The 24,532-nt window shown below is 40.4% G+C and overlaps 1 protein-coding gene across 3 annotated transcripts in view; it reads left to right on the forward strand.

Moving 5' to 3' along the window:
- The first annotated feature begins 1,499 nt into the window (after window positions 1-1,499).
- PIK3R4 (phosphoinositide-3-kinase regulatory subunit 4) overlaps window positions 1,500-24,532 on the forward strand; it is a 69,890-nt gene continuing 46,857 nt past the window's right edge. The window contains exons 1-6 of one of the 3 annotated variants that reach the window (XM_055295463.2): window positions 1,500-2,047; window positions 3,100-3,875; window positions 13,816-13,949; window positions 15,684-16,266; window positions 19,362-19,496; window positions 21,110-21,331. In XM_055295463.2, coding sequence (XP_055151438.1) covers window positions 3,143-3,875; window positions 13,816-13,949; window positions 15,684-16,266; window positions 19,362-19,496; window positions 21,110-21,331 — 1,807 coding nt within the window. In that variant the 5' untranslated portion in view covers window positions 1,500-2,047; window positions 3,100-3,142. Of the gene's footprint in view, window positions 2,071-3,099; window positions 3,876-13,815; window positions 13,950-15,683; window positions 16,267-19,361; window positions 19,497-21,109; window positions 21,332-24,532 lie in introns of all 3 variants that reach the window. The other 2 variants (XM_055295465.2, XM_055295464.2) reach the window with 2 other exon arrangements.

A 24,532-nucleotide genomic window follows, 5' to 3' on the forward strand; every position in this document is an offset into this window, starting at 1 on the left:
CGGTGGCGGGCGCCTGTAGTCCCAGCTACTCGGGAGGCTGAGGCAGGAGAATGGCGTGAACCCGGGAGGCGGAGCTTGCAGTGAGCCGAGATTGCCACTGCACTCCAGCCTGGGCGACAGAGCGAGACTCCGTCTCAAAAAAAAAAACAAAACTAGCTGGGCGTGGTGGCACGTGCCTGTGGTCCCAGCTACCCTGGAGACAGAGGCATGAGAATTGCTTGAACCTGGGAGGTGGAGTTTGCAGTAAGCCAAGATGGCGCCACTGCATTCCAGCCTGGGTGACAGAGCCAGACTCTGTCTCCAAAAAAAAAAAAAAAAAAAGGCTGGGCGCGGCGGCTCACGCCTGTAATCTCAACACTTTGGGAGGCTGAGGCAGGCAGATCACGAGGTCAAGAGATAGAGACCAACCTGGCTAACACGGTGAAACCCCGTCTCTACTAAAAATACAAAAAAATTAGCCAGGCGTGGTGGCGGGCGCCTGTAGTCCCAGCTACTCGGGAGGCTGAGGCAGGAGAATGGCGTGAACCCGGGAGGCGGAGCTTGCAGTGAGCCGAGATCGCGCCACTGCACTCCAGCCTGGGTGACAGAGAGAGACTCCGTCTCAAAAAACAAAAAAACAAAAAAAACAAAACAAAAAAAACTAGCTGGGCATGGTGGCACGTGCCTGTGGTCCCAGCTACTCTGGAGGCAGAGGCATGAGAATTGCTTGAACCTGGGAGGTGGAGTTTGCTGTAAGCCGAGATAGCTCCACTGCATTCCAGCCTGGGTGACAGAGCCAGACTCTGTCTCCAAAAAAAAAAAAAAAAAAAGGCCGGGCGCTGCGGCTCACGCCTGTAATCCCAACACTTTGGGAGGCTGAGGCAGGCGGATCACGAGGTCAGGAGATAGAGACCAACCTGGCTAACACGGTGAAACCCCGTCGCTACTAAAAATACAAAAAAATTAGCCGGGCGTGGTGGCGGGCGCCTGTAGTCCCAGCTACTAGGGAGGCTGAGGCAGGAGAATCGCTTGAACCTGGGAGGTGGAGGTTGCAGTAAGCCGAGATCGCGCTACTGCACTCCAGCCTGGGCGACAGAACGAGACTCAGTCTCAAAAAAAAAAAAAAAAAAAAAATTAAAATCAGATTATAAGGATGATTGCACAACTCGATAGATGTATTAAAAACTACTGCTTTGTATATTTTAAGCAGGTGAACTTTATGGTATGTAAGTTATATCTCACTAGAACTCTAAAAATCCAGCTTGGGATATATTAGTTTTCCTAAATATTCTTGAGTTCTCTTAACTCTATTCTGCTGCCCTGGGAGTGAAGGGGTGTCTGAGCAGATTCTAGAGGGTGTCAGAAACCTCAGCGTTAGAGAATGAAAGGTAGAAGAACAGGACGGGGAATAGATCGTTGTCGGAGCATCATTCTCTCCCTGTAGTCTCGCCCGGAGAAAGACCACGCCTTCCCTAATTTCCTAGCAACCAGTTTCCTACCCGGGCAATTCCTCAAGGCTCACTCTTTCGTCACTTCCGCTCGGCGACAGGAAGTGAGGTCAGACCGGTTGCTTTCCCGGGAGTTCGGCGTTTGCTGCGGCTGTAGCAGCTGAAGTATAGTGTTTTCCTGGGACTGGCGGTCTCCACTTCTCTCCCGGGTTCCATCTTCCCCCCGCCCGGTGGTGAGGCCCTCGAGGAGGGCTTGGAAGGGAGTAACTATCCGCGCTAGACGAAGACGAGGCCCGGGAACGCATGGCCCCCAGGGCAGGTTAGGGGGCTGGAGGGGGCAAATCCCAGGGTACCTGTGGAGACTGTTTAGCGTGGCTTCTTCTGTCTGCTGAGACCCCGAGAGCTTTCCCAGTTCTCCTCCCAGGACCACCGGGGTTCCTGAAGATCGGGACTTTTCTGCGCCCCTCCCCCAACAGCCCATCTCCTGCCTATGAAGAAAGACCCTTCGTAGAAACAACTTCCCCGCTGCTGACGCGTTTTCCCGTCCCGTCCCCGAAGTAGTCTACTATGACCTCGTTGTGAGCCTCTGAACGATTTTTGACACTTTCCCGAGGCCTAGGGTAAATGTTTATGTGTGCTCAAGGTCGTGTGTATTTGTGTGGCATTTATTTCCTGCAAAACCTGAGTTAGCAGAACGCTGGGCTACGTTTAGCTTCGGTCTACTTTTCTTTAACATCTGTGGCAAGGTTTCTTGTTGCAGACCAGCGAAGTTTGCACCTTTTAGCTGAGTGAGAGGGCACGCTGGAATTAGGCAGGAAGTGTCCAGGAGTTAACCGAATTTTTATATCTTAGTTTGACCTTTTCAGTTTTAAGTTTTTCTTTTCTTCTTTTTTCTTTTTCTTTTTGAGACGGACGGAGTCTCGCTCTGTCACCCAGGCTGGAGTGCAGTGTCGGGATCTCCACTTACTGCAACCTCCGCGTCCTGGATTCAAGCAATTCTCCTGCCTCAGCCTCACGAGTAGCTGGGATTACAGGCGCCCACTACCACGTCCGGCTAATTTTTGTATTTTTAGTAGAGACGGGGTTTAACCATGTTGGCCAGGCTCTTGAACTCCTGACCTCGTGATCGCCCGCCTCGGCCTCCCGAAGTGCTGGGATTATAGGCGTGAGCCACCGCTCCCGGCCAGTTTTAAGCTTTTAATGTGTCTGTTTCTTATTTCCGAGAAACTTACTTCCAAGAAACAGATTCTTGGACAAGAACTATGTCATGTAGTAATTTTGTGATTCCCATAGCCCCAAGCACAGCACAGAACACATAGTAAAGGCTCATTAATATTTTAAATTTAAATATCAGAAAATAACACATACTAACATTTTTGGCTTAAAGTTGAAGAGGCCTGTCTCAGTATAGTTCAGCTCCTGGAACTGGCGATGCACAATAGCAGGATCTTTTTAGGTAAAATAACAAGGTCTTCTTAGAGAAAATAACATGGTCTTTTTAGGTAAATGTGTATGAAATTTAGAGGCTGCCCAGAAGGCTAGGTACAGTGCTCTTAGTGGAAAAGAAATACACTGCATCTGTCTTTTTGGAAGAGACCAAATAATAGAATAATGGTGTTTCACTACTTCTTTGTTTCTTGTCTTTTCTTCATTTGTTTTTTCTTTTAAATAGGTATTGTATCCTAACCGTACTGACCCCAGAGGTGCTTGCCATTATGGGAAATCAGCTTGCTGGCATTGCTCCGTCCCAGATCCTTTCTGTGGAGAGTTATTTTTCAGATATTCATGACTTTGAATATGATAAAAGCCTGGGGAGTACTCGGTTTTTTAAAGTTGCTCGAGCCAAGCACCGAGAAGGCCTGGTTGTTGTGAAGGTTTTTGCAATTCAGGATCCCACATTGCCTTTAACCAGCTATAAACAAGAGCTGGAGGAACTGAAAATCAGGCTTAATTCTGCACAGAATTGTCTACCTTTCCAGAAAGCATCAGAAAAAGCATCTGAGAAAGCAGCTATGCTCTTTAGGCAGTATGTGCGAGACAATCTCTATGATCGTATCAGTACCCGTCCATTCTTGAATAACATTGAGAAGCGCTGGATTGCTTTCCAGATCCTGACAGCTGTGGACCAAGCACACAAATCTGGAGTTCGTCATGGGGACATCAAGACTGAGAATGTGATGGTCACCAGTTGGAATTGGGTTCTTCTAACTGACTTTGCCAGTTTTAAGCCCACTTATCTTCCAGAAGACAACCCGGCAGATTTCAATTATTTCTTTGACACATCACGGAGGAGAACTTGCTATATTGCTCCCGAACGTTTTGTTGACGGTGGGATGTTTGCCACTGAGTTAGAATATATGAGAGATCCCTCAACTCCACTTGTAGACTTAAATAGCAATCAGAGAACAAGAGGAGAGTTGAAGAGAGCAATGGACATCTTTTCAGCAGGTATTTGAGTGGGTCATATTTGCTAAGGGAGCATATGTTTATCTTTTAACTGTTAAACAGAAATGTAGCTTTTTTTAGTCACCAGATATTGAAAAGTTAATGTCTTGGTTTGTCCTCAGACACTATTTCAGTTAGAAGCAGCATTCCTACATTGGGTATGTTTAAGTGCCTAGGAAATGCAAACAGCAGTTTATTTACACAAACATATAAACATATTTGCTTGCCTACTTTTATTGTATGTGTCAGGCACTGTCCTAAGTGCTAGGGGTATTGATGGATAATATATTTTCATAATGCTTCCATTTTAAAGTGACCGTGGATATTGCAAAAGGACATTTCAATGCGGTGTTGTTTGCTGTGGTGGTAATAAGCATAGGGTGCTGCTATAGGAACACATAGATACTTAAATTAGTCCTCATGGTGGTGATGAGTCAAGAGGTGGGATCAAGAAAGGCCTCTTTAATAGAAAGGTGATATTTACATTGAAACCTGAAGTTGATTGGGAGTTAACTTTCGTAGTTTGTTTCACTGGACTCCTTCCCCAGAAAAATGTACCATGCATTCATTCCTATGTATTATTTCACATACATAGACCACATGAAGCTGAGCTGTGGATTCCAGATTATTTAAGAATTTGTGGGATAGAGAGGAAGGAGAAGTGTGTTGAGGGTGGTACCCTGATGAACTTCAAAAGAAATCTGGCATCAGTGCCATTTTTGGTAAATTTTGTGATGGTTTGGCTTAATTTTTTTCTTGCTTGTAAGTTTATTACCAAAAAAAAACATAAATTGAGCCAAATTTTAGATTATTTAGGAAAATTAATTGATGGATAAATGTATTTCATCTACCGGAATGAATAATGTTATTCAGGATTGCACCTATGTTGGTCTATTCAGCTGACTAATCTGTGTCCCAAGATAATACTGAGAGATGTTTTGATAAGATAGGGTTAGCCTCAGGGCTGTAAATACAGTATAACAAGGTTAGAAATGTAATCCATCAAAGTTCCAGTTTTGTTGATCAGTGTATTACAATTTTCTTGAACCATTTTTACTTTTTTTTTTTTTTTTTTTTTTTTGAGACGGAGTCTCGCTCTGTCACCTAGGCTGGAGTGCAGTGGCGCAGTCTCGGCTCACTGCAAGCTCCGCCGCCCGGGTTCACGCCATTCTCCTCCCTCAGCCCACTACAGGCGCCCGCCACCACACCCGGCTAATTTTTTTGTATTTTTAGTGGAGATGGGGTTTCACCATGGTCTCGATCTGCTGACCTCGTGATCCGCCCGCCTCGGCCTCCCAAAGTGCTGGGATTACAGACGTGAGCCACCGCGCCCGAACCATTTTTACATTTTAAACTCACTGATTGTTGTGTAATCCTTTAGCTTAGGAATCGCATCACTTTCAAGCTTCAGGGGATCATTCATAGGTTTAAAATTTCAGTGGTTGATATGCTTATATTTATCCTTTTTTTGTGCATTGTAGTTTTGTAAATGTCCACAAAATTCTCACTCAGCATTTATTTTTCCAAACCAAAGAGCCTTACATGGTTTTGGCTGAAAGTAGGCCCTTCCATTCCTTTGAAAAAGAGGTGGGTGGCATCTGTCCACTTCCCAGTGCTCTTAAGATTTGAATGTTTGGGTTTTGAGTGCTACTTTCCCCTCTTGATGGATTTCCATGGTTCCAGGCTGCTGGTTTGGGAGAAGTGTACAGCAAGTCCTGACGTCCTTGATAGGCTCTTGGAAACTGCCACTTTAAGCGAAACACCGTAAAGCAGGTCCATCAAATAATGTCATTGTTTTCATTATAATGAAATGGTGAGAAAATAAATGGTTTTGTTATATGTTGTTGTACTTAAAGTTGCAGTTTTCAAGAACCCACTGATAACATTGAGGACTTACCATATATATTCTGCCTCTGGTCCAATACATAGGCATAGCCTTGTGTGCTGAAGATCTTTCATTCATTTTGACATACATTTGAGTGTATTATGTGCAAGCCATTGTTATGTAGGTGCCAGGAATACAGTTGACTTTAAGCTTTTGCCATTATGGAGCTTTCATTCTAGTGGGGAGAGAGAATAAACAAGTAAATAAGAAAGTTAATTTTGGTTAGTGATGTGTTACAGCCAAGCAGAATGATATTGAAAAGGCTGGTAGGGCACTACTTTAAGATAAAATGGTCATGGAAGGCCTCTCTAATGAAGGTAACATTTGAGCTGAGATTTGAATGATACAGACTCAGTGAAGATAGTGACAATTTAAACAAGTTGTTCCACAGGGAAATACCACCCAATAACATCTTTCAGAATAAAATTGTAAAAGTTTTGAGAAAATAAATACGAATTCACTTCTGCATTAGTTTGTTAGGGATGCCGTAACAAAATACCACAGCGATGGTGGCTGAAACAAGATTTATTTTCTCACAGTTCTAGGGGCTGGAAGTCCAAGATCAAGCTAACAGGATTGGTTTCTTCTGAGACCTCTTTCCTTGGCTTGCAGATAGCCTCATGGGTTTTTCTCTGTGAATGAACATACATGGTGTCCTTTCTTATAAGTACACCAGTCATATTGGATTAAGGGCACACCCTTATTACTTTAACCCTAATTAACTCCTTAAAGGCTCTGCCTACAAATACACTTAGATTCTAAGGTATGGAGATTAAACATATGAACTTGCAGGAGGAGAGGCAGGGGGTACTTGACACACAATTCAGTCCATAAAACCTCCATTTAGTTATAAATAGTCATATGTCACTGTGGTTTTTTCTGACTTTATTTGGAAATACTGTAATTTCAAACTTGAAAGCCTTAAAAACTTACAGACTTTTAAACTTGCAAAAATAAAAATAGAACAAAGGAACACCCATATACACTTTACCCAGATTCACCTATTGTTAACATTTTGCCCTGGTTGCTGTATCATTGGTATCGTTTCTTCTTCCTCACTCCCCATTTTTTCCCTAACCTTATGAAATAAGTTACATATATTATGGCCCTTTACCCTGAAACATTTCAGTTTGTATTTTTAAATTTTTACTTATTTTTATTTTTTGAGACAGAGTCTTGCTCTGTCATCCAGGCTGGAGTGCAGTGGCGCGATCTTGGTTCATTGCAACCTCCACCTCCTGGGTATCATGCTGCTGCCTCCTGAGTAGCTGAGATTGCAGGCATGTGCCACCATGCCTGGCTAATTTTTTTGTATTTTTAGTAGAGACAGGGTTTCTCCATGTTGGCCGGGCTGGTCTTAAACTTCTGGTCTCAAGTGATCCGCACCCCGTTGGCCTCCCTGAGTGCTGGAATTACAGGTGTGAGCCACTGTGCCCGGCCTTCAGTGTTTTCTAAGATGAGGTATAGTCTGTTACAAAACACAATATAGTTAATGGCTGCAGTAATTTTAACATTGATACAGTAATTACACTTTTTATTCTAATTTTCTATTTGACCCAATAATGTCTCTTACAGCATTTTTCCTGCTTCAGGACAGGACCTTGTTTAGGGTTCAGGTATTACATTTAGTTGTCATATCTCTTTAGCCTCCTTTAATATTTCTACAGCCTTTTTTTCTTTTTGTTATTATCACATTGCCATTTTTTGAAGAATGCCTCCCCCTACTTAATTTTTCAAAATCATTTTTATACTTTTTAGTTTGAAATTATTGTAGAATCAAAGGAAGTTGCAAGAATAGTGATGTATCCTTCACCCAGCTTCCCCCAATGATGACATTTTATGACTGTTGTACCATATCAGAATCAGGAGTTGCCATAGGTGCATTATTGTTACCTAGAGTATAGACCTTATTCAGTTTTCACCAGCTTTTACATGCATTCTCTATGTCACCCACTCCTTTGTTTTTTGATAGGATGTTTCTCATTTTGAGTTTGTCTAATGTTTCCTCATGATTAGATTTATGTTATAACTTAGTAGGAATACTGCATAGATGGTGATGGATTTTCACAGGGTCACATCTTTAAACAAATGATGGTTGTTTATGATGTTAATTTTAATCATCTGGTCAAAGTCTTCCCAAATTTCTCCCCTCTATAGTTTTTATTTTTTTTTTCAATCCCTTGCAACTAATAAGCAACCTGTGGGAAGAAGTTTTAAGATGTGCAAATATGCCTGGTGTGGTAGCTCACACTTGTAATCCCAGCACTTTGGGAGGCTGAGATGGGCAGATTCTTGAGCCTGGAAGTTCAAGACCAGCCTGGACAATATGGTGAAACCCTGTCTCTACAAAAAATGTAAAAAATTAGTTGGGCGTGGTGGTGCATACCTGTAGTCCCAGCTACCCAAGAAGCTGAGATGGGAGGATCACCTGAGCTCAGGAGGTCCAGGCTACAGTGAACTGTGATCCACACCATTGCACTCCAGGCTGGGTGACAGAGTGAGACCTTGTATCAAAAAACAAACAAAAGGCCAGGCGCAGTGGCTCATGCCTGTAATCCCAGCACTTTGGGAGGCCGAGGCGGGCGGATCACGAGGTCAGGAGATCAAGACCATCTTGGCTAATGTGGTGAAACCCCGTCTGTACTAAAAATACAAAAAATTAGTCGGGCGCGGTGGCGGGCGCCTGTAGTCCCAGCTGCTAGGGAGGCTGAGGCAGGAGAATGGCGTGAACCAGGGAGGTGGAGCTTGCAGTGAGCCCAGATAGCGCCACTGCAGTCTGGCCTGGGAGAAAGAGCGAGACTCTGTCTCAAAACAAAACAAACAAAAAAAGGTATGCTAATATCCTGCCCATCACCACAGTTTATCCCCTGACATTTGGCATCCATTGATGATTCTTGCCTGATTGAATTTTTGCTATGATGGTTGCAAAAATGATTTTTCCACTCAAATACTTCCTCCACATTCAACAGTAGGACCTCAACATTCTGCTATAGTCAAGGATCCTCTCTTTTGCCCCATTTATTTATTTATTTATTTATTATTGGTATAGACTAATTCTTAATTTTTTTCAGTCGTATATATTTATTACCTTCTTAATTATATGGTGCACCAGTTGTCTCAGATTTGGCCAGTGGGAGTAGGAGCCTTCTCAGGCTGATTCCTGTGTCCTTGTGACAGTCCTCATCTTTTTTTTTTTTTTTAAGCATTTCTTTACTTTTTGATATAAGATACTGTACCTACCCTGCCTTAGTGCTCAAACCAGCCATTAAGGAATCCTAATTCTTTTGCAGGATTTTTTTTTTTAATTAATTTTTTTTGCACACAAAAACAATAAACATTTTCTAAAAATACATACAAACAAAAAGATGCGTATCAAACATATTAGGAAGGTTGCACATGGGAAGGCGGGGAATAGAAATGGGGGGTGGGAGTTAAAATAAATGAGAGAGGGACTTTATATGGATCAGTGATAATAACTCAATCCTCTGTTTGACAAAGAAGAGGGAGAAGGAAGAGGAAGAAAAAGAAAGTGGGATAAAGGATCAGAAAGGGAGGAAAATAGAAAAAATTAGAGTATGACTCCAGGGTAGACCTGTTTTGTTGTCACTGAGTTGGTTGGTTGGTTTGTCTGTTGTATTTTTCATGTTTCGCCAAGTTGGCCAGACTGGTCTCGAACTCCTAGCCCAAAGTGATCAACCCGCCTCGCCCCCCAGAGTGCCGGGACCACAGGCGTGAGCCACCACGTCCAGCCCCCACATTGCTTCTGGCCTCCGTGGTAGACCTCCCAGACGGGGCGGCCAGGCAGAGACACTCCTCACTTCTTCCCAGACGATAGGTGGCCAGGCAGAGGCGCTCCTCACTTCCCAGACGATGGGTGGTCGGGCAGAGGCGCTCCTCACTTCCCAGACGGTGGGTGGTCGGGCAGAGGCGCTCCTCACTTCCCAGACGGTGGGAGGCCGGGCAGAGGCGCTCCTCACTTCCCAGACGGGGCGGCCGGGCAGAGGCGCTCCTCACCTCCCAGACGACGGGTGGCCGGGCAGAGGCGCTCCTCACCTCCTCCCGGACGGGGCGGCCGGGCAGAGGCGCTCCTCACCTCCTCCCGGACGGGGCGGCCGGGCAGAGGCGCTCCTCACCTCCTCCCGGACGGGGCGGCCGGGCAGAGGCGCTCCTCACCTCCTCCCGGACGGGGCGGCCGGGCAGAGGCGCTCCTCACCTCCTCCCGGACGGGGCGGCCGGGCAGGCCGGGCAGAGGCGCTCCTCACCTCCTCCCGGACGGGGCGGCCGGGCAGAGGCGCTCCTCACCTCCCAGACGATGGGTGGCCGGGCAGAGGCGCTCCTCACCTCCCAGACGATGGGTGGCCGGGCAGAGGCGCTCCTCACCTCCCAGACGATGGGTGGCCGGGCAGAGGCGCTCCTCACCTCCCAGACGATGGGTGGCCGGGCAGAGGCGCTCCTCACCTCCCAGACGATGGGTGGCCGGGCAGAGGGGCTCCTCACCTCCCAGACGATGGGTGGCCGGGCAGAGGTGCTCCTCACTTCCCAGACGGGGTGGCCGGGCAGAGGCGCTCCTCACTTCCCAGACGATGGGTGGCCGGGCAGAGGCGCTCCTCACTTCCCAGACGATGGGTGGCCGGGCAGAGGCGCTCCTCACTTACCAGACAGGGCGGCCGGGCTGAGGCGCTCCTCACTTCCTCCCGGACGGGGCGGCCGGGCAGAGGCGCTCCTCACTTCTTCCCGGACGGGGCGGCCGGGCAGAGGCGCTCCTCACTTCTTCCCGGACGGGGCGGCCGGGCAGAGGCGCTCCTCACTTCTTCCCAGACGATGGGTGGCCGGGCAGAGGCGCTCCTCACTTCCCAGACGATGGGTGGCCGGGCAGAGGCGCTTCTCACTTCCCAGACGGGGCGGCCGGGCAGAGGCGCTCCTCACTTCCCAGACGATGGGTGGCCGGGCAGAGGCGCTCCTCACTTCCCAGACGATGGGTGGCCGGGCAGAGGCGCTCCCCACCTCCCAGACGGGGCGGCGGCCAGGCAGGGGCTGCAATCCCAGCACCCTGGTAGGCCAAGGCAGGCAGCTGGGAGGCGGAGGCTGCCGCGAGGCCAGACCACGCCACCGCACTCCAGCCCGGGTAACACCGAGCACCGGGTGAGCGAGACTCCGTCTGCAGTCCCAGTACCTCGGGAGGCTGAGGCGGGCAGAGCACTCGTCGTCAGGAGCTGGCGACCTGCGTGGCCAAGATGGCGAACGCGTGCCTGCAGCCAAAGGAGAAAAAGCAGGCAGCGGTGGCGCGCGCCGGCAGTCCCAGGCAGTCCGCGGCGCGGGCAGCAGGGAGCCGAGTAGATTGCAGCGTGGGCCACAGAGGGAAAGAAAGAAAGAAAAGAGAGAGAGAGTGAGGGAAGGAAGGAATCCTAATTCTTTTAGTGTGTAGTGAATGATATTAGAAGCCTCTATCTAGTGCTCATTGCCATTAGATTGTCTTTGACACTTTGCTCTTACAGCTGACAAAGCCAGGCAATATATGTAGTGTGTGTGTGTGTGTTGTACTCTGCTTCTGTTGGGTGGAGTGTTCTGTTGATATGTTAGATCCAGTTGGTGTTTTTCCCTACTATTTTTTCCCCTCAGCACCAACTTTTAGATTATATTTTATGTGCTTATGTTCCTCAACTTACAATGGAGTTACATCCCAATAAACCGATTAGAAGTTGAAAATATCCTAAGTAGAAAATGCATTTAATACACCTAACCTGTTGAACTTCATAGCTTACCCTACCTTAAACGTGCTCAGAAACTTACTTACATTAGCTGGTTAATTTTAATTGTATTTTTCGGGTCCTCTGTTTCTTTGTTGCTTATGGTGTTTTTAATAGCTGTTTTTCGAAGTCCTTTATTCTAAAATGTGACACTATACAGAGAGAAATTAACAAATTTATTGAGTGTTTATTACGTGTTAGGAACTTAGTTGCTGGAGATTTTTCAGTGAATAGAGGAAAATAGAAAAATCCCTTCCTCATGTAAATTGCATTCTAGTGGGCATATAGACAAAAAGAAACATACAGACTGTCCCCACTTTGCAATGGTTCAGCTTATGATTTTTTTATTTTACCATGGTGCAAAAGTGGTACACATTCAGTTGAAATGTATTTGGAGCACCCATACAATCATTCTGTTTTTCACTTTCAGTTCAGTATTCAATAAATTACGTGAGATGAATCACTTTATTGTGAAATAGGCTTTGAGTTAGATGTGTTTACCCAAATGTAGGCTAATGTAAGTGTTCTGATCATGTTTAAGGTAAGCTAAGCTGGAAAATTCAGCAGGTTAGATGTATTAAATCCATTTCTTTTTCTTTTTCTTTTCTTTTTTTGAGACAGAGTCTGGCTCTGTTGCCCAGGCTGGAGTGCAGTGGCCCAATCTCTGCTTACTGCAAACTCTGCCTCCCAGGTTCAAGTGATTTTCCTGTCTCAGCCTCCCAAGTAGAGCTGGAATTACAAACGTGCACCATCACATCCGGCTATTTTTTGTATTTTCAGTAGAGATAGGGTTTCACTGTGTTGGCCAGGCTGGTCTCGAACTCCTGACCTCAAGTGATCTACCTGCCTTGGCCTCCCAAAGTGGTGGGATTACAGGCATGAGCCACCGTTCAATATTTTTAACTTTTCGTTGATTTATTGGGATCTAACCCCATTGTAAATAGAGCAGCATCTGTACATAAAATATAACCTGGAAGTTGGTGCTATGGGGGAAAAACAGTAAGGAAAGGGAAAAGGGAATGTGTCTGGTGAGGGGTTTGGGGGTAGTTGTGGTAGTGGGGCCTGCAGTTTTAAACAGGCAGTCAAGAAAGGCTTTACTGCTGAGTGACATTTGAGCACCTGAAGATCTGAAGGAGGTGGAGGTATAAGCCACATGGATACTTGGAGGAATAGCATTCTAGGTAGAGGGACTAGCAAATGCACAGGCTGTGAGGTGAGGTTATTTAAGGATCTCTTTAGACTTGTTAAATGCCTGTCATGTAATGATTCAGTTAAACTGTGTTGTCCTTTTGGAAATGTGGACACTTTAAAAATTTCTGGTTTGAAGATTATATAAGTGCAAAACGAGAGTTATCTCTGTTTTCCTCTCCCTAATCTTACAGCTACACTTTTTAGCATTTCACATATTATGTTTGTTCACTGCTTTATTTTCTGTCTTCCTTCCTAGAATGAAAGCTTCATGAGGGCAAGGATTTTATCTGTTTTATGTACTGCTTGTGCCTAGGGCATAGTAGTCACCTAATAACATTTTGTTTAATTATGAATAAATGATTTGTCAGATATGACTTTGTAGTAGTAGTTCCTTATGAATTTAATGTCTGTAAGTCCATACTTAAAAAAAAAAGTTTCTTGTTTTATCACTCTGTATGTAAATTGCATATGTTACATATATACATTCATTTTATTTTATTTTATTTTATTTTATTTATTTATTTATTTATTTATTTATTTTTTGAGATGGAGTCTCACTCTGTCATCCAGGCTGGAGTGCAATGGCACGATCTTGGCTCATTGCAGCCTCTACCTCTCTCTACCTCATCTCCTGGGTTTAAGTGATTCTTGTGCCTCAGCCTCCCAAGTAGCTGGGACCACAGGTGTGTGCCACCATGCCCAGCTAATTTTTCTATCTTTGGTAGAGACGGTTTCATCACGTTGACCAGGCTGGTCTCGAACTCCTCACATCAGATGATCTGCTGGCCTTGGCCTCCCAAAGTGCTGGGATTACAGGTGTGAGCCACCACGTCTGGCCTATACATTCATTTTAAATTACAGAACGGGGGAATTATTTAAGTTTTTTTAAGAGGGAGAAAAATTGTATGGCTCTTCTTTGACTTTATACTTTAGAAACCAGTGTTTGGGTAATAGACATTTTCCCTGTCAGCTTGATTGTAGTTGTATGTTGCATTAAAATTTTTAATTTCATTTACTTTGGGGTTTTGCATTTTGGGTTTTATGAGCTGTCTGAGTTCTCAATCTATATTGCATAATATTTTTCATCTCTTTTCTAACAATTATACTTGCTATTTTTCAGGTTGTGTGATAGCTGAGCTTTTTACAGAAGGTGTACCATTATTTGATCTCTCTCAACTTTTGGCTTATAGAAATGGACATTTTTTCCCTGAACAAGTGCTAAATAAAATTGAAGATCGCAGTATCAGAGAATTGGTAACTATGCTACAAATATTCGCCATAAAGTTTTTAATAGGATCTTGTTCCCACTTTTGCTTTAATCAGATTTCTGGAATGTTGTAAATTTGGAATCAAGCAGTAAAACACCGTAGACTAATATAAACAGCCTTTTGTTATTACTTTGTTAGGGAAGGATGTACTGTTTTTTTCCCCTTCAGGCACAGAGCTCATTTGACTTAAAAAAAAAATCTATCTATTATCTATTTTCCCACTATAATCTTCAGTGTGCTTTTTACAGATTTGGAAGGAGGTAAGGTGGTTTCTAGGGGTTGGAGAGGTTGTCCTGGCTAGAGCTTGCTAGTAAGAAATGAAGAAGACAGACATTTGAAATGAAGGGGACAGGAAATGTCAACTTGAATATAATACAGCAATACAGGGCCATTGCATATAGAAGCAAATAGCTTTGTATTAATATATGAAGCTGAGGGCAGTTCTGGAAAGGCAGCTACAGAAGCACAACTTAGTATAGCAGAATGGGCATGAGGAGTTGTATGGGGGATCACCTAAGCCACATAGCTACATTACTGTTTGAGGGCATCTTTTCTAAGTCAGTTATAGGGTAACTGATATTGTGGTGATGACTCTGAGTCATGGAAAAGATTGTGGTGTGTTTAGAATATTCCTTAATTACGTAGGGAGATACGTAATATATTTTAATTTCTCTTAAGTATGTCAAATATTAAAAAATAAGATGCTTCAGAGGAAGCCAGTTGAGGCCATATTTATTGAACAGTGCACTGGATGAGGAGTTGGTATAGTGTTCTGTCTTTGAGTATGGCACATACTTGGTACGTTGCTTTGGTTATGTAACTTCATGTCTTTGGGCATACATTTTCTTAACTGTGAAAGAAGTGAATTTGTTTAATTTTTAGGGCCTAGTCCAAACTAAAAGCAATTCTAACTAGTAAACATTTTCTTTTAGTACATTTGAGTCCCCCACATTCACTACTAGGCTCTTATTTCAAATATAAACAGAAAGTTCAGATAACTCAATACATTTTGTGATACTGTATTTAAATAATGGCTGATACCCTATGAGTGTCCAGGAAAGATTAAACTATGTTCTGTGCATTGAAAAATATTTATTTCCCTATGATACTAGAAAACATAGGATAAATTCAAATTAGGTGTATTATTTCTAGTGTTTGCAGAATTTAACATCTCTTTGACACTGTTTGAAAACTTTAAGCCACTGATTCCCCTACTGATTAGATCCTAGAGTTATACTTAAACCACAGATTCCTTTGCACTTGTGGCGATAAGGTTCTGAACCATAACTCAAGCCGGGATATGTAAATGGATTTTAGGGGTTCTGTGATTCCTTCCAGAATTGTATGGGTTTTTTAATGCAAAAATTGTGTGTATACATTTTTCTCTGGAAGAGATTCATTGCTTTCCTCAGATTCTTAGTGGTATCTCCTACTCAGAAAAGTTTATAAGAATCTTTGAGTTGTAGACAGCATTAGTCCCTATTTTAATCAATGGGGAATACTCAGCCATGGTATAACCTCCTCTTTATGTGTCAGGGCCATCTGTAATGTATTTATATATAATTTTTTACTGCTTTCTAGGATGATGGAGTCACAAATCGCTTAGCAGTCAGGTTCTGAAAGATCCTTTAAATTGTATATAAATTACCTTTGTAGCTTTCATCTGGTTTACTTTTCTATTGTCAAATCTATTTTAATTCCTTTTCTTCCCTTGGTGTAGGTAACTCAGATGATTCACCGTGAGCCAGATAAACGTTTAGAGGCAGAAGATTACTTAAAACAGCAGCGTGGCAACGCCTTTCCTGAAATATTTTACACTTTTCTTCAGCCCTACATGGCCCAGTTTGCCAAGGAAACGTTTCTTTCTGCAGATGAGCGTATTCTGGTTATACGGAAGGATTTGGGCAACATTATTCATAATCTCTGTGGACATGATCTGCCAGAAAAAGCCGAAGGAGAGCCTAAGGAAAGTGGGCTGGTTATCTTGGTATCTGTTATAACATCCTGCCTACAGACCCTTAAATACTGTGATTCCAAACTAGCTGCTTTGGAACTTATTCTTCATTTGGCTCCAAGATTAAGTGTTGAAATCCTTTTGGATCGTATTACTCCATATCTTTTGCATTTCAGCAATGACTCTGTTCCTAGGGTGAGGGCCGAAGCCTTGAGGACGTTGACCAAAGTTCTTGCTCTCGTCAAAGAGGTTCCTCGTAATGATATCAATATTTATCCGGAATACATTCTGCCAGGCATAGCCCACTTAGCCCAAGATGATGCTACTATCGTTAGACTAGCCTATGCTGGTAAGAGTTTGTTGTCCAAATATTAGCCACTCAGATATTTTTTAAGTTAATGACTATAATACTGCTTGTTTTTCTGATTTGTTTGTGAATTCCAAGTATGAACTTTGCTCTTTGAACTATCTGTGTACATTTTGATAATATTTCTAGTTACTCTGTTCCTGGGAATCAACGTTTGTGTGTTCTCTCACTTTTGAAATGATCAGAATTATCAAGTGATGGAATTTTGTGGTTTTCTTAGGAATATTACATTCAACTTGGAATAAGACTAATGTTTACAAGTATGTGCTTCTGATTTGGTGTCTTTAGGCCTTTATGAAGTTTCTCTGATAAATATGGTTATTTGACTGTCAGTTTTAGGATACAACAATCTATTGCTGCTGAAAAAGATTAATTTTGCTAGGTAATTTGATATTGAAAGAACCTAGTATACTAACTTACTGAAGTTTAAGGTTGTTTTCCCAGTTACTGTACTGTTTAGGATATACATCTTTGTGATGAGGTGGGTGTGTTACACACACCTACCTGTTTTGCCTGTAATTCTCACTCAAAATCAGGTGATCCAGATTCATGTTTCTAGCTCCCCAAATTAATTCCGAAAGCTTATTTCTGCATGAGAAATATCACTGAATATATATAATATCACTGAATATTTATAATTTATTTCTATAGTATAATCTGATAGAAATCAGGGATTCTGTTTTGAAGTCTTTGTAAATAGTACGTGTGTGGTGATGATATTGTCTTTTTTTTTTTTTTAAAGAAATGTAGTTCATTCATTTTATAATTTGCTTGTCATTATTTTAATGAAACATGAGAAAAGTGGTCTTTGGACTCTGGGGTTATCTCTAGGCACACCCACAAAGTGGTGATTGTTAGGTGTTTTTATGTTTCCTCATACATATATTTTTATTTATGTTTATCTCTGCCTATTTATTTATTTATCTATCATTTCTATAACCATATAGGTATGAACTTCAGGCCCAGAAATCCAGGATTCCTCTTAAGACACATCAAAGTTTATCATTTATAACAAAGCATAGTTGTAACTCACTTGGCAAATATAAATAATTGAACCAGATAAAATCAAATCAAATAAAAGTTTATCAGTTTTAAAAACAAGCTCCGTCTTCTTTACCAGAATTTTATGATCCTACTTTTTGGTGCAGTGTATCTTAATCTGTTCTCAATTGTGTTAAACAGGTCATGTTCTGATGAGGTGCCATATTAACGTATTGACACTCAGTTACTAATAGCTATCACATAAAAATAATAGCTACTGTTTATTGAAAAATCTGCTCTAGGTTGTTGCAAGGGTTAGCTGCAACAACCTTGAGCATTAGATGTTATACTACCTTCATATGACAGGTGAAGAAACTGGAGCTAGGAGAGACTAAATAACATGACCCAAATGTATCCGGTCTAATTCTCAATTCTCAGAGCTCCTGCTCTACACCTTGCTTTTGAAGCAATCCTACTTTTCTTTGGTCTTCTGGGTCTTTATGGTGAGAATCCATGATAACCCAGGGTCAGTGTCAGCACCTTGCATTGTTATTTCTTCATGGCCCAGTACATGATCACCCAGGCTAGAATGCAGTGGGGAGATCATGGCTCACTGCAGCCTTGACTTCCCAGGCTCAAGCCATCCTCCAAACGCAGCCTTCCAAGCACTATAGGTGTGTGCCACCACGCCTGGCTAATTTGCGGTCTTTTAAAATAGAGCCAGTGTATTTGAATGTGTATGGTTAAATGTAATTAAAATACATGTGTCAGTAATTATAAAAGTTTAAAATCAACATTTATTTCTTTACAGTATTTTTTAAACATTATAGATGCTGGTACAGATTTGTGTAAAGTGAACTTCCAAGTGTGCTGTGGTTTATGCACTTAAAAGGGGAAATAAGTATAGATCTACTCAGACTTTAGAGGTGCCCAGGAAAGTAAGAGACTTTTCCTAATAAAGATTTGCTCATTAAAGTGCAGATATTCATCTAGAATTTTGGCATATTATCAGGATATGGCCCAGAGTTTTTCCATCTTTAGGGTGAGCAGGCGTTATAGGGTATTAACATCTTGCTTACTTAGAGGTAAATTTTTTTTCTATTCAGAGCATTGTTGAACCTAGCAGGTGGTGGGGAGTGGGACCCCAGGATGAAAGGAATAATTGTATTTGATTGACTCAAAGATGTCAACTGCCATAAGGTACATTTTGATTTCAGAGATGTTGGAAAGCAAGGAAAAAGTAAGGTTATTTTAAGTTTAAGGTAGTTAAACTTTATGTTCAGTGCTATTCACTGCTAAGAAGGAAAAGAGTACAGTCTTTGACTGATTATGGTCATATGTTAAGAAACACATATGTTAAGTGGGAGGCAAGGTAGGAGAAGAAAGTATAAGTGAAGAGCAGATACAATTGATAGTAAATGTGACAGCAGAAATTAGAAGTAGTTATTTTTTAGTGGTGAGGAGTATCAGACAGTCTTTGTAGGTCATCAGAAAGAGAAAGGAGAAGATATAGACAACTGTAGAAATGTGGCCAACAGTCTGCCACTTTGGTTCATTAAGAACTTGAGTATCACTTGTAAAGCAGTCTAACAATGGTTTCTCTTTGAGGCAGTTGTGACTTCACTTATATGTGAAGAAACAGTCTCAAATTGTTTAAATGGTCAAGTTAGTGGCAAGGTTGAGATTTGAACCCAGGTCTGTCTGATTCCAAAGCTTAGCTTTATCTGTTATTTTAATGTGGATGTTTCTTTGTTAGTCTAATAAATATCTCTCACTTGTCAAGGATACTGTTTAAAGGGTAAGTCCCTGCAGAGAATTAGGCTTTCATTTTTGGTCCTCAGTAGATGGGATATTAGATTATTTTTATATTATTATTTTTTTAAGCTGTGTTTCAAAAATAAGACTGGAGGTTTGGAGACAGTTATAGATTATGAGCTGGGTTACTAAAATCTGATTAGGTTAAATGCTAAATTGAAAAGTTCTGTTTTTCCCATAGGCTTATGATTGTTTATGTATAAAGACAGGGAGGAAAAGTTAATAAGCTTTACAGAGAGTTAAGATGGTAATTATAAATTTTCTTCCTTTTTATTTTATAGAAAACATAGCTCTGCTGGCAGAAACAGCTCTGAGATTCCTGGAATTAGTACAGTTAAAAAATCTTAATACGGAAAATGACCCCAATAATGAAGAAATAGATGAAGTTACACATCCAAACGGAAATTATGACACTGGTTGTATAATTTTTCTCTTCCAGATTTCCTATTATTTAGAATGAATTGCTGATGCTAACTTGTAAAACTATCATTTGTAGTTTTCATGTAAGGTGAAAGAATACCAGATCTATATATTAGATAGGAAGAGTCCCTAGTGTCTAATTATTCTCTCTATCCTCATACACTGTTATCTTGCTCAAAAATAATCAGCTTGTCACCATGGATACTAAACTCAATTGTCAGCCAGAATTGATCTGTGTGAACAGTAAAGCTGGCTGAATTATGTAATTCTCATAAAAGAAGAAAAAATTAGAAACATCATAGCTAAAGAAGCTAAACCTTTTCTCCTTACGTGAGTATATTCTGAGTATACTCAATCATAAATTGTTTTTATTTCATACTATTTGTAATTTACAAAAAACCATAAAGGAACAGATGTGATGATGGTAAACTTATTGACGTCAAAGTCCTTGTCTTAGGTTTCTTTGCATTATACAACTCTACAGATTTTTACTTAATGTTTGTTGAGTAAAAGATTTAGAAGTAAAGTAATAGATGTAATTTTCTCCAAGATGCTTCTAGTTGTGAAAAACTAGAGAAATCTAGTCTTTCAGAATTTTATGCTACAAACAACTACAATTGCTGTTACTTGTTAGAATAGCACCACTTTTAGACAACATGTATTATCTAGAGTTGAATACAGTGGAATAATTTTGAAGTTATAGGAGGATGTATCAGGAAATCCTAGCCTTTTTTTGTGGAATTACTTGGAAAATAATACTGTCCTATAACCATGTAATTGGACCTGTTGAGATAATAAAGTTAAATGTTAAAATTTTGGAGGGAGGGAATCTAAAGTTTTTCTTAATGTGAGCATATAGTTTTGCATGTCAGACCAGTTACCTTTTACCTTGACAGTAGTAGCTGGACCAAGAGTGGCCCCTGTCTTCTGTTTATTCACAGATAATTGTTAAAGATTAGCTCTGCATCAGGCAATTAGGAGCCTGCCCTAAGCACTAGAGCATGGTGGTGAATAAGATAGAAATGATCCTTGCTCTTGAGCTTACATTTTAGTAAAAAGAAGACAGGCAGCTAAGTAAATAAATAAGTGAGAAAAAGTGAGGGTGAGGAAGAGGTAAGGCCAGAGAAGAAAACAGTGGCCAGATGAAGTAAAGCCTTGACAGAACTTGCAGTGTGTTTTCTGGCTTTCTAAAATAAACTGACCTTTGAAAACATTTTCTAAAAGGATTGCTCAGTACCATATATTATATCCTGATCCTATCCAGTATTTTCAAGTCCTTGATTAACTGGGATCTTACTGGGGCAATGTGATTTCCTTTCTGGTGCTTCTCTATAATTTTCTCCTTGAGCTAATAAATGAAACTATTTAATTAGTGAGATAGTAACTGTGTTTGTGGCATCTGCTTGTTAGGATATTCTTCACTTTATATTTCAGTTTCCCATCCTTCAGAGCTTTGAATAATGCAAAAAATGGGTGATTAAAGGCTTCGGTGGCTTCTGTAATCAGTCTCTCTGATGAGTGAGAAAGAAGACTGGGACTATCTGTATGGGGAAAAATTTATCTTTTCTTAACTATTTCTTTTCTTTCTTTTCTTTTTTTTTTTTTTTAGAGCTCCAAGCCTTACATGAAATGGTCCAGCAGAAAGTTGTTACTTTGCTAAGTGACCCTGAAAATATTGTAAAACAAACCTTGATGGAAAATGGAATAACACGGCTGTGTGTATTCTTTGGACGTCAGAAAGCCAATGATGTTTTGTTGTCCCACATGATTACTTTCCTAAATGATAAGAATGATTGGCATCTACGTGGAGCATTTTTTGATAGTATAGTTGGTATGTTTTTTGCTTTTAAATTCCTTTAAGATTTTTAATCATCCTCTCAAACACTTCCATGCAATCTCAAGGATAGATGATACTACCAAATTTCATTAATAATGAAATGAATTCCTAGTATTTCTATCTTCACGCTGCTTTTGGATGATGTAAGTATTTTAGCTTGGGAAAATAAAGGGTTGGTAAATCAACCTGTGTTACATCCATATGAAGGAATACCATGTGGTCATTAAAAACTATATTTAGACAGAATAATGACCTGGAAAGTACCATGAAGTATGTTAAAGTGACATAAGTAGGTTGTAAATCCTCTTAAAGAATGATTGCTATTGTGTAAAGGTAACAATAACAGAAATCATACATGTTTATAAACATGTTAATAAAAGTGAACATGCATCACTTTTAGAATCAGAAGATAACAGTTAAAATGTAATCATGGTTGCAAATCAGTGTAGTTGGAAAGAATTAAGTTAAAGGCTTTGCTTTGTGTAACTGAAAATTTTTGAAAATTTAAGCAGCATTTTTTTTTTTGCTGTTCTTTCATTTTACAATTCTTGATTTTTAGATATATCTAAAGTCAGACATCTTGTATTTTATATGCATGACTTCTGTTACATTTGGATTCAGAATTAGAAGTAAATGAAGTGGACAGTATTTTGCATGGGTTAAGTCATGTTTGATACAGGATTTAATATTTTTCTCTTTTGAATAATAACTGATACCCTTTTCCCTGAATGTACTGATCTTTTCAGTTTAAGATTTGGCCAATTATGAAATATATGCTAAATTCATATTATTATGATTATCCACTACCCCCTATTATATCATTTCCCACAGAGTTGTAACAGTTTATCTGTTAACCCGAAAAGTTTAAAGACTATTCTGCACAATAGAAAGCTTGGCTGGTATCCAGACTTTCTTGTGAGGCAGCAGGAAGCTGTAAGACTTTAAGTTTTGGTTCCCAATAATCTGGGAAAGATTTGCTGTTTTGATTTTTGTTTGCTAAAAAAATAAAATGCAAGAAACCTGCGTGGCAACAGGATTGATATTTCTGCAAATGCTATCATATGTTTTGGAGGAAAGGGTACTTTCTACTTTGAAAAACTTTCAAATTCCCAGTTATTTTTGGAAATTACTGTACCTGTTTTTTCTTTTCAGACATCTTTTTTTTTATTTTTGCATTAATTTATAGATGCATATTAGCCTTCCATCTAGGACTTCATCTAACTCAGTTCCTGAATACAGTATTCTTTGATTCTTACATCTTTTTGTCTTCCTTGCTCTCTTCTTCTTCCAAATAATGTTATTTTCATTTCATTTCTCGGGAAAAGTTGGTTCTTAAAACTTCCCCTATCTATTGGTCAATTCATGTGTTCTTTGAAACATATATTAGTTTGTCTTAATTTAAAAATAAATTTTTTTATTTATAAAAGTAATACATGATTATATTACTTTTGGAAATAAAACTGAGAAAAATTTGGAAAATACAGAAACCATGAAGAAAATAAATGACCGTTAATCCTACAACCCATGTACAATCTCTGTTAAAGCTTTGATGTTTTTTCCCATAGCTCTTCTTCTTCTCTTTCCATCCCATTTATACCTTTCTGTCATATGCTGATTGTTAAGAGCAGGCATTGTGGAGCTAGACTGTGGGGTTCAGGTGTTCGCTTTGTCACTAGTTGTGGTTCTTGGAAAATCATTTAATTTTTTTGCGGCTTAGTTTACCTATCTGTAAAATAGAAATAAGAGTAGTGCCTGTCTTACTGGTTGTTGGGGGATAGAATGAATTAATATATGTAATAGTGCCTGGCATAAGTGCAATGTATATATTATATTCCAAATTTTATTTTATTATTTCTTAAACTTTTTTCTAACAGCATACTTCAAGCATTTTCTCATATCATTAAAAATTTATTTGAAATCATAATTTTTTTTTTTTTTTTTTTTTTTGAGACGGAGTCTGGCTCTGTCGCCCAGGCTGGAGTGCAGTGGCACAATCTCGGCTCACTGCAAGCTCCGCCTCCCGGGTTCATGCCATTCTCCTGCCTCAGCCTCTCCGAGTAGCTGGGACTACAGGCGCCCGCCACCACGCCCGGCTAACTTTTTGTATTTTTAGTAGAGACGGGGTTTCACCGTGGTCTCGATCTCCTGACCTCGTGATCCGCCCGCCTCGGCCTCCCAAAGTGCTGGGATTACAAGCGTGAGCCACCGCGCCCGGCCTGAAATCATAATTTAATAGGTCTAAACTATTCCATTATATAGCTTTGCAAAAATTTAACCCTTCTTTTGGATATTTAAATTATTTTCATTTTTTTCTGTCATATATAGATAATCTGTATATTTGGTATAAATATGCAATGTATGTATGTAAGTAGTTGTGTCTGATTATTTTCTTAGGATAGAAGTAAAAAATTTTAATTACTGTGTTAAAGAATGTGAATTTATTTTTAAAACTCATGACACGTTTATAAGCTATTCAAAAAGATTTTATCATTTTGCATCCCCATCTCCATTAAGTGCTGCACACCCATCCAGTGTGAAATAGGCTTTACTTAGTCCTTGCCTGTTGGAAGGGTAAAATGATAACTTGTTTTGATATATATTTCTTAGCTTAACTATCAAGTCGAAAAACTTTTTCATGTTGATTATGTATTCATATTTCTAATTCTATGAATTTTAAAATTCATTATTTTGGCTTTTTTTTCTGATACTTATGCTTTTCTTGTTCTTTTCGAGCCTTTATATACATATTAAGAACATTAATTTTTTAAATCAATTTTAAGTGCACGTTTCTTAGTTCTTTAACTTGATTTTTAAATCTTTTTTGTTGACAGTTTTTCCGAAGTCAGTTTATTCGATCTTTTTGCTTTTTTTTTTTTTACTTTTGTGTGTAAAGTCTCTTCCCATTCCAGAATTAGATTAATAATCTGTTGTGTGCTTGTCTTCTTTTCTTTTTCATGCTTTATTTTTTACACTTAACTGTTTAATTGATCTTTATTTTTGGTCTGTGACGTGGGGTGAAATCTAAATTTCTTTTTCTTCACAGATACGTAACTGATTTTCCAGCATAATTTATTAAGCATTTTTTTGTTGTTGTTTTCTTACTGGTTTGTTTCTTACTGTTTTATCATCTGTTGCATGCCTCTGTCTGTTAAGGTCAGTTTTCTGGCTATCTAGTCTGTTCCACTGAGTTTTCTC

This window comes from Symphalangus syndactylus, chromosome 10 (genome assembly GCF_028878055.3).
Source record: "Symphalangus syndactylus isolate Jambi chromosome 10, NHGRI_mSymSyn1-v2.1_pri, whole genome shotgun sequence".
In the NCBI taxonomy this organism is placed as follows: Eukaryota; Metazoa; Chordata; class Mammalia; order Primates; family Hylobatidae; genus Symphalangus; species Symphalangus syndactylus.